Source organism: Varroa destructor, unplaced genomic scaffold (genome assembly GCF_002443255.2).
Source record: "Varroa destructor unplaced genomic scaffold, Vdes_3.0 BEIS01000007.1, whole genome shotgun sequence".
NCBI classification, from domain to species: Eukaryota; Metazoa; Arthropoda; class Arachnida; order Mesostigmata; family Varroidae; genus Varroa; species Varroa destructor.
The window spans coordinates 6,574,165-6,589,232 of record NW_019211460.1 but is presented as its reverse complement, the minus strand read 5'-3'; the positions used below and the strand labels follow the sequence as shown (position 1 = coordinate 6,589,232).

The following is a 15,068-nucleotide window of genomic DNA, read 5'->3' as shown; positions in this document are numbered from 1 at the left end:
TTTAATAACACGTTTCTTTCATAACTTCAATTTGTCACTTGTATCTGACCAGACGCTGAGAGTAAGCTTTCTGTTCATGCAGTGATCTTGTTCAATAGAAAAAGATCCAATAGGCTGTTCTCTGCAACATCCGCCCATTGCTTGCACTTTTAATCCGTTGGAGAAGCTCGCTATGGTCACTCGCTTTGTTCACCGTTGCTAAGCCGTGGAACTCCTGTAGCTGTCTCCTAGAACTGCCCATTTTTAACACTATGTAATTTCTAAACGTATCGAATTCAATGTGCCCTTCACACTTGCCACAGGCTGCAGTAGATCTTCCTCAGAGGCGCACATCGTTTCAACTCACCTCAATTCCCTCTAAAACATACTGAAATAGGTTGTTCGAAACATCATGTTTACATGCAGTTGTTCTAACCTAACCTGTGTGGGAATACCTCGTTTTTGACTCAAGCTGTTATGTGTTCCTACTTCAGCACCGTTTAGCGTAACTATATGCCGAGAAGTTCATGACTTAGTTGATTGATTTGTAGCATGATTTCAATAGATTTCATTGACATACACGCGATGCCTTTACTCTTATTTGTCCGCACCCCGACGAGAGCTACATGACTGAATGGCCATCTAAGAAAACACATACCTAGTCATATATTATAAATATAGAATAAGAATCCTTGATTTAGTTTAGCAAACAATCTTTTGGCTTCACGTTAAAACAAGTGTAGTATGAGACAAGGCGTTTATGTTTGTTTGGGCAAACGGTATCCTGCTGCTCTCCTATGTGTAGATGCTTATATTAGAGAGGAACAACATTTTAATTAACATGATATATTCTGATTTTTCGAACGACAGCGACGGCGACACTTCTAATGACGATGACGTTAAAAAATTGCATCATAATGGAGAAGATTTTCGATGCTATTCATTGAAGCGAGATAGCCAACAATTGCAGCAACACATAGGACCATCACGATCATTAAGTTCCTATCAACAAAGAAACTCTATTTGTACAGAAACCCCGTTACACCTTGGGCTGCTTACTCATAGGTAAAAATTGCACAAATCAACAGACGAAAAATTATTATTATTTTTTTTTTTTTTTACTAGCAATTGTGAATCAATTGATTACACCTGCTATCTGTCTTCGTTTGTTAAGTGTGATGCTTATGGTTGGCCTCAAACGGGCGCACCTTGTAGTTATAATACATATACGTGCGTAGTGAATATATGTGCTCACCTATTTTATGCTGTGGTCGTATAATTATGGTTGCGACGTAGGGATCCAGACATTATTCCACGGGAAAATGGGGGCGAGAGTACCCCGCCGCCACGGGGATTGACTGTCGGCCATCAGTCTCAACGATGCCATACGCTCAGCAGCTCCAAATATCGTAGGTTTAGAATCTTGTTGTCACTATGATTCATCGCTTTTAATCATTGAATGGCAAAAATCGACTTGTCACCAAACGTTTATGTAGGTTTTAGCTCTTACGAACACTTTTAACGTACGTTGATTTGAAAAAATTGACATATTTGCCGCATGACCAAGTTTCGGTAACGATATGCAAAGCAGAATTGTCTTTATTATTATAAATATGTATGTTTTTAATGTTATTTCTCATTTCGACGTCTCCAGGTAAACCTTGCGGCGGCGGCGGCGGCGGCGGCCGTCGTAATGATGTTCCTCATTCACCATCGAGCTCCATTCAGTTCTATTATAGCAATCTTCAGCAGCGGCCTGTGCCAGCTGTATCCGACCGCCTCACTGTTATCGAAACAGGAAACATGGATGGCACTAATTTAACCCCCATGCACCACCTTGGCCAGCATTGCAACAGTGCAACCTCTCAGGTTATTTGTGAATAAGTGAATTTCTTCTAATAGATATTTTATTTGAAAATCTATTTGTCTCAGCCGAAGCGTTCTAAGTTATATGCGATACTGTTGCATCTCTGTATGGCCGTGGCTAGAAGGCCAATTGCTCGTATAACACATTGCCCTTTATAGCGAAGGGCTGAGTATGACGTTGAAGGCTATGGCTTGATACTGAGCCCAAGACGTACGCATATGCAAAATTCGTACAGTCATTTAAAAGGACGAAGTGGTTGTCTCTGGCTTAGGACTTGCGGACTAATTAAACGAGTTCTCCGGATTCGGCGGCCTAGTGGTGCCGTTTCCACAAATCAGAAGGGCACATTGAAACGAAAAACCTTGCCAATGGTACACTATCCACGCCTTATCATAGTTTCGAATTTGTTTCGTCCAATCGAGCCCACTGACTAATAAATGCGACGAGATTTGCCTAGCGTCGGTTTTTTAACGTCTTCAATGAGCATTAGAAAGAATTTTCATTCCATTTGGGAATACGTCACTCGGCAACGGCCTCAGCTGCAGCTTCATCCTTCACGTCAAACTGTTCACCGGACTTCCTTGTCGACTGTGTTCCTGTACGTTCGAATACTGGCCATTTCATCTGCTACTTATCAGATATGATTAGCTTGAACTGAACAATTTTGGATCGAGATTTCATTCAACGTAATATAGTTAAACTTTTTAACGGACGTTAAGAATCATGGCGTCACTTGATGGTCCGCAGTAAAACAAATTGCTCCTATTGAAATAACGAACGCATGGAGTACTGGCACCTTGAAACTAATATAAACCAACGAACATATAACCTATCATGAATATTCGAGCCTGAACGAGTCCCTCATTGCATTTGATTGTAGATACTGCTAATAACAAGCGGCCTATGTGATTCTGCGAACATGTATAGCTCAGAACATAATATATCAGTATTTCATTTAAAATATACGTCGTAGTGAAAGTAAGGGCAAGTTATATAGGAGATACGCTAGCACCATATATATATATATATATAGAGAGGAGAGAGCGGGGGGGAGAGCTATATTAGATCGTAGTGCATGAGGATTTTTTCAAAAAATATGGCAAACATAATACAAATACCAGCGTCACATGCTATATTCTTAGCATCACCATAAAAACGTGGTACAGAAAAGCCCTGAACATGTTTAAATCTATGATCGGGTTCGGTAAAAGAAGACTTTGTGCTTCGAACGGTTTCGCGAAACGTAGGTAGAAAGGAAGCCGCAGTATGGGCCAAATTTCCTGCAGGCAATGAACCTTTTCATTTAAGGTCTAAACGTAGACAATCAGGTCTTCAGACATTCATTTCAGTACGTTGACGCCATTTGCATGAAGTCTGGCAATATAAACGCAATGTTTGAGAAAATTTCCTCTTTGCAATGGTCCAACAGGACTCGGCACATCCATCGGTAAACGCGTACGGTTCTCCAATTTACCAAAGGCCACTTTCAGCCTCGCTACAAAGGCGACAGTCGTTGTACTACCAGAAATCGATGATCAATATACACAATGTAAGTGGCACCCTCAACTACAAACCTGCTTTAATTTAAGGCATACTTAGACATGGACGACGCATATTGCATTTTGGACCTTCGCGATATAATTTTCCACAAATAAAATAAATAAATTCTCTATGTAAAACTTCGAGTAGACGGTGGAAGAAGTTCGAATAACTTTTTCAGAAACTTAGCCTGCCTGCTATAGCTACTGTTTACTGTTTTTGAATTTTTCCATACTTTTCCGCAGGCATACCTTTACGATAGTCCAGTTAACTCGCGAAAATATTTAGAACGAAGTAGCAACCTTAATGGAGGAGGAGGGTCAAGTGGAATCGGCTACAATACACTGCCGCTTCGACGGGAGCTTCTTAAGTCTGAATACTATCTCGAACTGACCGACGATAACGTGGAAAGTTCAGTATAGTGGCAACCTGCAAAATGATACTCAACTATCTAAAGTAAACAGGCCCTTCGAATAATAAGCTTGTCGCTAAATGAGGCGGTTCTTGCACTGAAACAAAAACAAGAGCACAACGACGGCGGCCGTAGCCATTAACTGGAACCTTCCTCCCTACGAACGTATCAAGTAGTCAAAATACTACGCCATCAGTGATAGCCAAGAACAAGCCATCAGCCGACGGGACAGCACTGGAAATCTCTTACGTATGGGGACTCTTTCAACGAAGTCCATGAGTGTGAGGTCGCTTCTACAAGTACGAACGGAGACGGCGTCTTCGGAACGGAGGGGCCACATTGTTACGCAAATACTTATGTAGATACAGGTGATTTTGGTATCGGCAGACGATCGAAGATTGATGGAAACTGAGTTAATGGACGTGGCATCGCCATTCGAGGCGGCGGGCTCATGTCATTTAAAGGGAAATAGAGCTGTACATAGCAGCGGAAAACGTAAAAAAAAACAGTAGAGGAAAGAACGTGTTGCAGGTAAATTTTTCTCAGTTCCCGTTGTTTATTCTTTAGAAAATAACCCCCACGACGGAGATGGCGATAGCCGATGTCCGGTTTTGGTAAACAAGAAGAACAAGAAGGCAATCTGCGAACGAGGAACACTATTATCGCAAACATATTGCTTACGTAGATGTCAGCTCCAATAACGTCGACTAACAAAGTTGATCCTCTTAATTTTGCATTCAGATTAGACAAATCGATGAGTCGTATGCACACAACATTTGCTTGGTGGTTATATTCTATTCAAGCGTGTCAGAATGATGTTTGCGGCAAGAGCTGACACACGTATTTACTAAAACCCAATGGGTCTATCTAGGGAAACAGCAGAGTTGCGAGTGCAGAAAGCAGCATATTCATATATATATATATATATATGACAAATTAAATGTCACTATAAACTGCGAGCTTTGTAAATAATCTCTCCGTTTTGTTGCCTCCGTATCATCTAATAATGAATTTGTTAAAAAGAAAAAAAAAAACAAATATGGCGAACATTAAAAAAACATGAATCGCCAAGTGTTACGATCTGACGGTGTAATAACAAATGAGAAAAAAAGTGATACCGTTGAGCAATTGCGCTAGTTCTTATAAACATTACATAAAACTCATACTTACGTAGTTGTCTAGCCAAAATGCCGGCTACACTTAGAGATTTGTAAATAGCCTACCACTGTAATACAATTATTATTAATGTGGAAACTGACGTATCTTTGTTGATACTGCAATTGGCGTACAGGTAAACAAAGAATGCTACCGTAGTAACTTGGTATGATGTCACCGTTCGATGCCGCTAATCATGCGAATCTAGACGAAAAAAATGATGACTATTTCGCAATGGAAAATGCTGAGATTATGAGAATTCTACGAATCTAATGAGCGTGTGTGTCCGTTTGTGTCAAATAACGGGGGTCAGGGGAACGGGGAATAACCCGGTGACGATTATCTACTCGTTCCCCGGCTGCTCAGTCGTTTTGCCAAAAAAGAAAACCAGATAAAAATCAATAAAGAAACCTCAATTTTTAACATTTTACATACGGTGTCATTAATTGATTGGATCATTGTTTTTGGAATCTGAATTTTCTTAGCATTGATACTCGAAAACCCCTGAAAGAGTGTACTTTTAGTGAAAAACTGAATTATACTAGAGCTGGATAGAAGAACGCTTACGGTCAGCCCACAATTTATGACCTAATAGGTAACTAGATAATCACTGAACCTCAGCGGGGGAATGAATATAAGACCTCGACATAACTGCGGCCTTGTAATTTCGACCGTTTCGTTAATTCGCTACTGCTGAAATTAAATATTAAGATATGGATACAAAATACACGATAGATCTATTCGTATACACGTGCGCACGATAGGAAAGCGTTACAAGCACGTAAGTCATAGGGACCTCTAGGACATTGGACATAACCCTTTGAAGCTGCCTGAATCAGTATATCGGTCGGCAATTTCTCAGTTTTCCACACAAAGATAACAATGGTTATTAGAAGTAGTGGGGCGTGACATGGGTAATGGGGGGTGCTGTCAGGTAGTATAAACACGGCGTTTGACACGGGTTCCGATAGCTGATTAATCCATTATGCTATTAACGTCAGTCTCTACGCCTCTTCTTCCAATTCTTAACCAAATTATGTATTCAATTTTACCCCAAAATTGTCAGGTTTGGGATTAAAGCCGGTTTTTGAGACCCTCCTCATCATCAAGCCCTTTGGTACCGATTTTAGTCGCAGATAATTGAAAAATGTGGACGCGACATCTGCAGAATATGGAACTGTAAAGGAATATTCTATTTAAACTCTAGCAAAGCAGCTTCAGAAACATCGCTCTTTGTAGTCTCGTATTGTGGTCGTGAACAAGGATAATTTCGCAAACTCCGTGGCGTTTTTTTTTGTCTTTTCTGTTAGACAGCATTGTTTATTCTGTACAATTAGTTAATACACAGATCTTTGTTAAACATCTTAGTTCACGATTGGAGCCTTGCTAAATCTTGAGCTGAGGCAGCATTTCTCTCAAAGAATCCTGTCACTGTGGTTCCGTTCGCCACCGGGCAGTACACCGTATTGCCCAATGGCAAGGGCTATTTTAAAAGAAAATGAAAAGTTGTATTTTCTTATGTATTCTATTCAGTTTATGGACACCCAGATTTCTAATTTCCATTAAAATTCCGTATTCTGAAAATGTTTGACAATGGACATAGCTATCCTTTCCCTGGTAATCCACGAGTTGTTCGTTGTTTATCAACCGACTTGTATATAAGATAGAGATTCAAGATCCCATATTTGAACTCGGAGACGCCCTTTTGAGCAACTGCTATGATTATAAAGTCATTTTTGTGCGCAATGTAAATATAATAAGCTGCTTCTTGGCCGTGCTGAACGGTTTTAGCCATCAAAAATTAATCGGTCCATAGATTCTAAACGTTCCATTCATATTATAATAAAATTATTACGGATTTATGTAGGGAAGACATTTGCAATATATACAAACAAACAGAGGAGACATAAAGGAAAGAATAACTTTGATTATTAAATCGAAACAGAATATTTATTTTATTCAAGTTGCTTTAATTAACAATACTTTCAGTTAGTTATAGAGGTTAATGGAATAGTAAAAGTATAAAATTTGACACTTAAGTCGACTCTATTTCTATACTCAAAACCACATAAGACAGACCCAAATAAACTATGTATCCATTGGCAACGTTCCGAAAATGACAGGACGAAAGAGGTTTTCTCGGTATCTAACTAACGAGCTGTTCGCAGTGTAGCACTTCTGATGACTTTAGGATAAGCTCAAAGTTACCGTACAAAAATATGAGGACATATAATTGGTGAAGTCAGTATTGTGAAAGTAAGTCATCAGTATCATACAACGCATAGAGCCTAAGCTGATGTTGCACTGATTGCCTATAAATAAATTCGGAGAGTAGTCAGAACTAGACGGCCTCCGGGTTCCGCCTCACCCCTCTCAGAGTGGCCCACCAAACATAGCGTTCTCTTCCGGAGCTATGTTTGGATATTGCACGTAGCTAGAGTAGTTTTTATCTGTCGTTGTTTCGCGCAGCGCCACAAGTGAGAGGAGTATTTCATTTGTGAATAATTAGATAGGAAATTGTCGTACCGATAGTTTAAAGAAGTTCCCGTAAAATGCAGCTCCACCCCAGGTGAGATCCCTCTATATCCTGGTGGACCCCTCGCTGACCGCCTCAGGCCAACAATCCTGTTTCATGAACGTGGTTGTACTTCAGCTCTGTTTTAAGTCTCACTTTTCGCCTCACTTCGCAATTGGAATGTTCATTTTTTAGGAACAGCTATTCGCCCTTTGCTTCAGAGATTCTGAGCTTCGATGACAAACGGTGCTCGTTCATATAGTCTAACGTGGCTTGCAAAAAAAAAATAAACCCCCCTTGACATAGCTCGCTACTGTGATTCGAGATTGAGAATTACACCGGGTTCCGCAGAGAGAAGGCCGACTATCGAATCGATCATACCCACTTTCTTTGATCGTTCTAGGGCACATTATCACGTTGGCTATGATCGCTTTATTGAGAAGCGGATGGAATTGATTAGAGCTGATAAACATCCTTTGAAGCTACGTGATTAATCGTAGGCCGTTTTTTCAAAACTAATCGTATCCTCAGTTCCAAAGGAGCGTGCCCATACTGTGTGTGCGCCTCAAGCAGGGCTCCCTTCTACGAAGTGTTTTTATTCTAGACACAACAGGCGTCCTTACCGCCGGTGCTCAACGCACACTTCATTTTGATGATGATGATGATGGTTTTGAGCTGTAGAATTTTTCAGCAATGACTAATATCGTTCATTGCTTTAAACAGGTGCTAAGTGCCGTACCCAGGTGGTACTCTGCGAACGTCTTGGTCATAACCGAAAAAATCAATGGATACATTGTAGCCAGCTTAAATAACATCTAGGCATCATTTCAGTCCCCGCATAATTAGACCGGGGCCAGTCATCGCTTGCGTAATTCATAGACAAAACTCAACACTTTCTGTGATTCCTATTCTCATGCTCTTCAAATCCATTGTTCTCATGTTTAGCGATAAAAACCTATCGAGGTTATTGAACGAATGCCAAATCGCTTTCTTCGAGAAGTGGGTGCGTAGATCCGGTGTATAAGATAGGCCACAAAATTTCCTATGTAGCCTACTTTGATTTGTTTGATTGACACTTGCTACCATGTTGGAAAATACACTTTATGGCTAAGATACGGTTACAGCATTACGAGTGCCCTATCGAAGAGAGCTCGTGAACTTCCCAATGGCAGACAGTGTGAGTTCTGCAAACAAGCGTGATGCAGTACAACTGTTTCCAATTCGTTAATGCGATAAGGTTTACTTCGACCAGAGTATGCCACTGTGTATAGATCAGAGACGGTAGTCAAAGTTGCACCAAGGTAAAGGTTAGCGCCGTCACATGGACGCCGACACATGGTATGATTTGCTTTTACGGACTGTACAATCGTTCGTTTGTGCTCTGGTTCGCATTGGGAGAAATACTTTGGCTAGTTTCGAATCAATGATAAATGCCTTCTTTTGGACGTATCGCCTTATTTGGCCAGGTGTTAAAAATGAACCGCGTGGATCGCCCAGTAAAAATCAGGTGAGGCGGTTTCTTTTTTTTTTTTTCGAATAAAATCTACCCTTCGAACGCACTTAACAGAAAGGAACTTGAACACGAATAGCTGAAGCAATTCCATCCATAGTATATTCTAAGTAGCAGGAAAAGGTACACACCGTATCTGTTCCTTTGAAATACACCTTGACGCTAAGCCATCGCGAATAATTGACGGCAAATCACTATATTATCATTCCAATTACGATAATAAGGTTTTATTCTCTGTTAATGGCTCAGTGTTTCGCTTTTAGGTTGTCGCTTCATTCACATATATAAACACCAGCGCACCCCCACCCCCGCCCTTGAATCGTGTTATTGGCCGAGATAATTTTAGAGCAAGTCGATGTCGGGGGATAAATTTTAAGAATTTTACAAGTGTTTCAACATGAATATGTATCATAGGAAATTTGTCCAAAGGGTGTTCAAGTTTAGCTCGCTATATGGAATGAGAAACCGATACCGCTCCAAGGGCAAGGATGCTTGTTGTTTAACAGGTAACATGGTTGTTTCGTGGTGCAAAGGCGCGAAAAGCCTTTGACATGAGAAATCAGAAGCTAATCGAACAGGTCGTTAGGAGACTTCCTCGACGACAGATAGTTTGTCAGGTTCATGGACGTGTTGAAAGATCGCTTGTTCGAAGCCCTAGCACTAACGTGGAGTGTTTGATAGTCCAATTTTTGATTAGATAGTTTATCATACTTTAATCTTTGTGAGACTTCAGACGCTTCAAAACTAAAAAACATAGTAGTCATGCTGTTTAGATGAAGATTACATTGATAGACAGTGGTAAAAAGCAGCTTATTTCTACGCACATGATTAATGAAGAGCGAAAAGCAGAAAATACGCTTAGCGAGTAACGTAGCACTCGTGCTGGCGTATCTGGCGTCTCTACGCTCGAATTTATTATATCTCAGAAGTTACTGAAGCCGTTGCGTCTGCTGGCAAAAGTTATACTCTATCGATTAACTAACCTTAATAGATAGCACAGTCTATTCATATGTACTAGCCAATATGACGTTTAGGCGTTTAGCGTTAGGAAAAACAGAGTAATCTCGGTTATGCTAAGCAGGCGTTAACGCACTGGAAATTGCCTGAAATAGGTCAACTTGAACAAATCGTCTAAGCTATGGGTTGAATGGTGACTGATTTAGCTTTCTCAGGCTAGGAGTCACTTTTATTTGACTTTATGATTATGTCTTGTGATAAAAAAAAAAAGAGGCGATAGCAAGTACTTCAACAACTCAATATCAATATGTCCGCAATGAAACCCTTCACACACAACTCGTACCTGGTTGAAACGAATAAATCACATTTCACTAATGAGTGTTCTACATGATCGGCATCTGTTGGCCAGGCTAGATGGAGCTCTGCATCTATATTTTCCAAATGACAGAACGTATCAAACTAGCCAATAAAATTACTGGTATATATATATATATACGCTAATTATCGACTTTGTAGCTACTATATGAGCATAGGAAATCCCTACTGGCGACCAGAACAAAATATTGCCAGCTGTTTAACTTAGCCAGTAAGTAGAAGTTCGTGCAACTCTGCGTCCGGCTGTAACCGTCGCCGACTACTGCCATTGAATTGTCTAACAGAGAGCAGATTTGTCATGTTTCAAAAAGAGTGTCGACTATCTAGTCTTGAAAAGGTACATTTACGTCAGCCTATTGCCCCTTGCAGTCGGCTGTTACACCATGTAAAATATAAACTATGCACGATTGCCGGAACCTGGTACCCTTCCCTGGTACACACAGATAACATTTCTGTATTTCGACCTCGGCTCATACCTCCAATCATGCGGGTAACGAAGATTACTTAGGAAGTAGTATAGTATAGTATCCTGATAAAGCCGGTCGATTTCATCTGAGCTCTAAATAAAACGTAAATGAACCGGTCGGTCGCTTTCGTATAAATCGACTAGATTTTTTTCACGTATTGCAAAGAGTTAATGTAATAGCTGAGATAAGGTCGTGGAGGAAGACGCTTCGGAACTTGGAGAAGAAGCGAGTCGAACCAGAAGAAATAAAAATACGAGAGAAGTTGCAAATGCCGTTACCTGCGCTATCGCTCCTTTTGGGAAATTTCATCGAGGTTAGCGAAGAGAACACTGCCGGCAGGATAAGCCACATCGAAACTTTTCAAAGCAAACTTTCCGCCGACCGTTTTTTCCTTTTAGAAATTAGCAGCTGCAAACTAGTAATCGTGATTTGGTTCGGAGTTAAAATGTAATTTTATTTGTACCTGCGTTTTTGATGTGCTGTTAAACTATATTTAAATTATTATTATCCACGTTTTGCTTCAGATAGTTACCTCAGCGGGCATTATCATCATCATCATCATCATATACATTAGCATCCATTTTTATAATGTTCTTTGGTTGAATTGCATACGAATCAGTATAAATTGGCGAGTAAAAGATTGTGCTATAGGTAGGTAAGTGGGTAGTCGTAGTCCCTCTAAGTAGGTCTTGATTGTTGCTCAGTACTTATATGGCCTGTTATTGTATGTAACATTATATATATATGATACTACAGTCCATTAAAGCGCGTGGGACGTGAATCTAAGCCACAACTGATGCTTAGCTTGTGTGGCAGCTAGTTCATTGTCCAGGAAGCTCCTTTGCTACCGCTATACGCTCGGCAATTGAAGATACACTAGGACTACACCATACCGCTGAGGGGATTCACCGTCCTATTACATGATCTTCCTAGCTTTAGCCGTAAAATTAACATTACTCAACAATCGATTACGCCACAATCGACGCTGTCCAGTCAATTCTATGGCGTAGCTATCACGGTGCACTCTTCCCTGTTTCCGATTCTCTACTTCTTCCGTCGGCTTTTCGCTTTTTTTTTTTTTTTTTTTTTTCCCGAAACTGTCCTCTCCAGTATTATTCATCTTTATCTAGCTTGAATTTTGCACGATAATAGATTATTTGGGTAACCGATAACAACCGATTATTGTGATACTGATTGTGCTGCTTTTGCTCACTCAGGTCACTAGAGCGATTGGTTTAATTTGTGAGATTTTCGCCTAAATATTAAAGCATACGTATAACGGCTCTATAATGCTTCGCATCTGAAAACTACATCAGAACCAGACGATCAGTATGTTAAAACGGAATGGATCAGATAAATTGACTTGTTAATTTAGATTTGTAGAAGTTGTCAATTCAGTTCACCTCCATATATACTTCATCTATGCGAGCTAATTCTCGATGAACTTCATTAAAGTCGTAGTTTGAATAGAACTAATGCAACTGAACGGAAGTTACTTACAGGACTGAAGTCGAGAGTCAAACAGCGATCAAGGGATCTAGTTGAAAAAATGACGCCTCATATGAGAAGTATTTGTGCACGTCCTGCGCCTACCCATACCGCGGTCGAATGTCCAGCTAATGTTGAAGTACAGTCTTTTCCGTAAAATATCCTACGAAGACAATAAGTTGCCAATGATTCGACGTATATAACTACATTTACTGAGCTCAGTTTTATCGGAAATACAGGTAAGACCAAGTGAGAACGCTTAGCTGGCTGAAATCGTCATGTTTTCTTTTGCCACGTTTTTGGCTATGATTTAATTTACTCAGCCATTTGGCCTACTAGGACAAAGAAACTGTTGGCCTAAGAAGTACTGCCAAGGGATGATAGAATTAAGTATACATCGTATTTTCTGCTATCAGGACTTCATGGGCTAATTTTGTGTGTTTCATGTTTTTTTCAAAAATTTTTCGTCGAAAATATTGGGCCGCGTTCTGATATCCCTCATTTTGTTCGAAATGGGCGTACATCACCCAAGCGTAGCACGTTCAGTTTATATGGCGCGTCCCAACGTAAAATAAGTAGTTCTATATTATCCAGTTGGAACAATCGCGCGCAGTTGTATTGAAGAACCACCGCAGTTAACATATGGGTGCTAGCAGGACTTCTGTTTTTATAAACAGGTATGATAGAATTCTATGGCCTAGCTTAACGTGTTGGCTACATATGTACTGTTTTTTTTTTTAATAAAATAATTGAGATGCTTAGTACGAACATGTTTATACTATGATGATTTCAAAATGCGGAAAAACTTTTTTGTATATACATACATATAGCTTAAATAATTTACAAAAACGCACGGTAAGACTTTTGTTGTTGTCACGGCTGGACGTTTCGCAATAGCTACAGCTTCTACATGTACTATGTGATACAGTTTCTATACGTACTATATGGCAACGATGCCCGCTAACTCTACCAAGCGCTGTGATGCCAAATAACCTAGCGGATTCAGAAAATTTTTTGACCCTTATGAAAAAAGACGGGTTGAAAGGAGCCAGGAAGACTGTAATGATGAGACATTATTACGATGGACTGAAAAATCAATGTTACGCTGGCTAAAGGTGCTAGCCTATAATCATTTATAGACGGACTGTCTCATGGTGGTTTGCACGGAGGCCGTCCCAAGTCCTTAATGGTAATTTTTTGATTTTCAAATCACCAAATTGGCTACAGTCAACCAGTTCAGTAATAGCCAGCAGTAGCCAGATGGTAAATTCATCCCGGTTAACTGTTCAAATTAATAAAAAATGAAATACCGTGCTTTGGGAATAACTTGGGGCTTTTAAAGTTAGCTCGATACTAATTACGTATGGATTTGGCATTTGAAATGTCCGTTTAATGTACTGGACCATTTTAGAGAGTATGATATAATTATCCAATATATGAATAATTAACTGTCCACAATTCCTCTTATTAAGTAGAATACACGTTTAATTTTCCTCTCGGTCCAACGCTATTATTCATCGTCTACATCGTGCACGTACTTGTTTATGCTACGACATTTAAACACCGTATTTAATGTACACAAAGAGGCCTGAGACTTTGCATCTGTATCTTTGAAGTCCAAGAAGCGCTGAGAATCATTGACAGTATAAGCAGGTTCGGTACAGATAAGCTAGATGGTAAACCGTTTCATCTCTCGTATAGGTACATACACTTTAATAAAATTCTTAACAGAATAGCCATATTCAAAATGTCCGAGGATTGCGCTGAGAACATCCTTCAGAACGCAAACTGTCAACCAAACGAAGTGGCATCATGCCTATGTGCATATACAACAGGTAGAGTTTGTAAGCGTGTGTATACTTGGACTCGGGAAACGTGGGAAAAAAGGTACCTAACAATTGAGTTTGACCTCGCTAGAATGCTCTGTACTGAGAATCTGATTTTCAAGAAAACTAATTTTCAGATTCAATAGAAAAAAAACTATTCCGAAGTCGTATCGTACAGATCACACATGTGTCTTCCTCCTGCGGCCATAGGTAACGCTGCCGTATTTTGACTATAAGTGTCATGTGGCGAGAGAATATAACATTGTGCCTTTGTCAAAGAGCAATTCAAACAATCGGCAGTACAAGCACATACGACTCGACTCTTCCAGCTGATTGACTTCAGTCCCTTAGAATAATTTTGATTCTGAACTTTTTCTTCCATGGAGACATACTCCTGATTATCAGGCCGTCCTCTGCGCATACGTTATCAACGAAATTTCTTTAATTTTATAGGGATCATCTGGCCGGTCATTCAAAAACGATTCGGTAAGCTATAAGACAGCGGCAGAACGATCGTCATTCATGGGAAGACCTGATGTTTTGAAAATCGTTTAAATATTTTTGAAAATTTAGCATAGATGAATCTCTCTCTCTATATATATATATATCAGGCTGACTCTCTTTCTCTATATATATAGTCAGCCTGATCTGCCCATATACTTCTATATTATAAAATTAAAATGCACTTAAATCGCGTGGCCAGCAGTTCTATAGTGTATATACCAGAATGTATATTCAGACTGATTAAATATCTAGATTTAGATTCTCCAATTGCCGTTTTCGGTTCACATGGCGCTCGGTGCGAATATCATTATTTAATAGAGTCTCTTTTGTCTTCCAATCGGCAAAAGCTTTAACTCTTAGTTCGTGCATAGTGGCCGGCTTGGGAGTTTAAGAACACCGAAAATCCATGGGAGATTTGGATTTGGACAGTTAGATTGGCTTGACCCGGAGCTGTTCTCTGATTCTACTCCTCTG

General features: G+C 39.9%; 2 protein-coding genes and 1 long non-coding RNA gene across 14 annotated transcripts in view; 1 reads left to right on the top strand and 2 right to left on the bottom strand.

Moving 5' to 3' along the window:
• LOC111254528 (hemicentin-1-like) overlaps positions 1-5,382 on the top strand; it is a 52,606-nt gene extending 47,224 nt beyond the window's left edge. For 2 of the 3 annotated variants that reach the window (XM_086973980.1, XM_022815464.2), the window contains 5 exons: positions 850-1,044; positions 1,276-1,388; positions 1,634-1,848; positions 3,276-3,395; positions 3,631-5,382. In XM_086973980.1, coding sequence (XP_086830106.1) covers positions 850-1,044; positions 1,276-1,388; positions 1,634-1,848; positions 3,276-3,395; positions 3,631-3,807 — 820 coding nt within the window. In that variant the 3' untranslated portion in view covers positions 3,808-5,382. The remainder of the gene's footprint in view (positions 1-849; positions 1,045-1,275; positions 1,389-1,633; positions 1,849-3,275; positions 3,396-3,630) is intronic. The other variant, XM_022815465.2, reaches the window with a different exon arrangement.
• Positions 1-14,644, bottom strand: part of LOC147754243 (uncharacterized) — a 30,045-nt gene extending 15,401 nt beyond the window's left edge. The window contains exons 1-2 of the long non-coding RNA XR_015316339.1: positions 12,277-14,644; positions 1,235-12,083 (exon numbers count right to left, since the gene is read on the bottom strand). This is a non-coding gene — a long non-coding RNA (uncharacterized LOC147754243). The remainder of the gene's footprint in view (positions 1-1,234; positions 12,084-12,276) is intronic.
• Positions 1-15,068, bottom strand: part of LOC111254522 (uncharacterized) — a 126,154-nt gene that overhangs the window by 75,526 nt on the left and 35,560 nt on the right. The window lies entirely within an intron of this gene.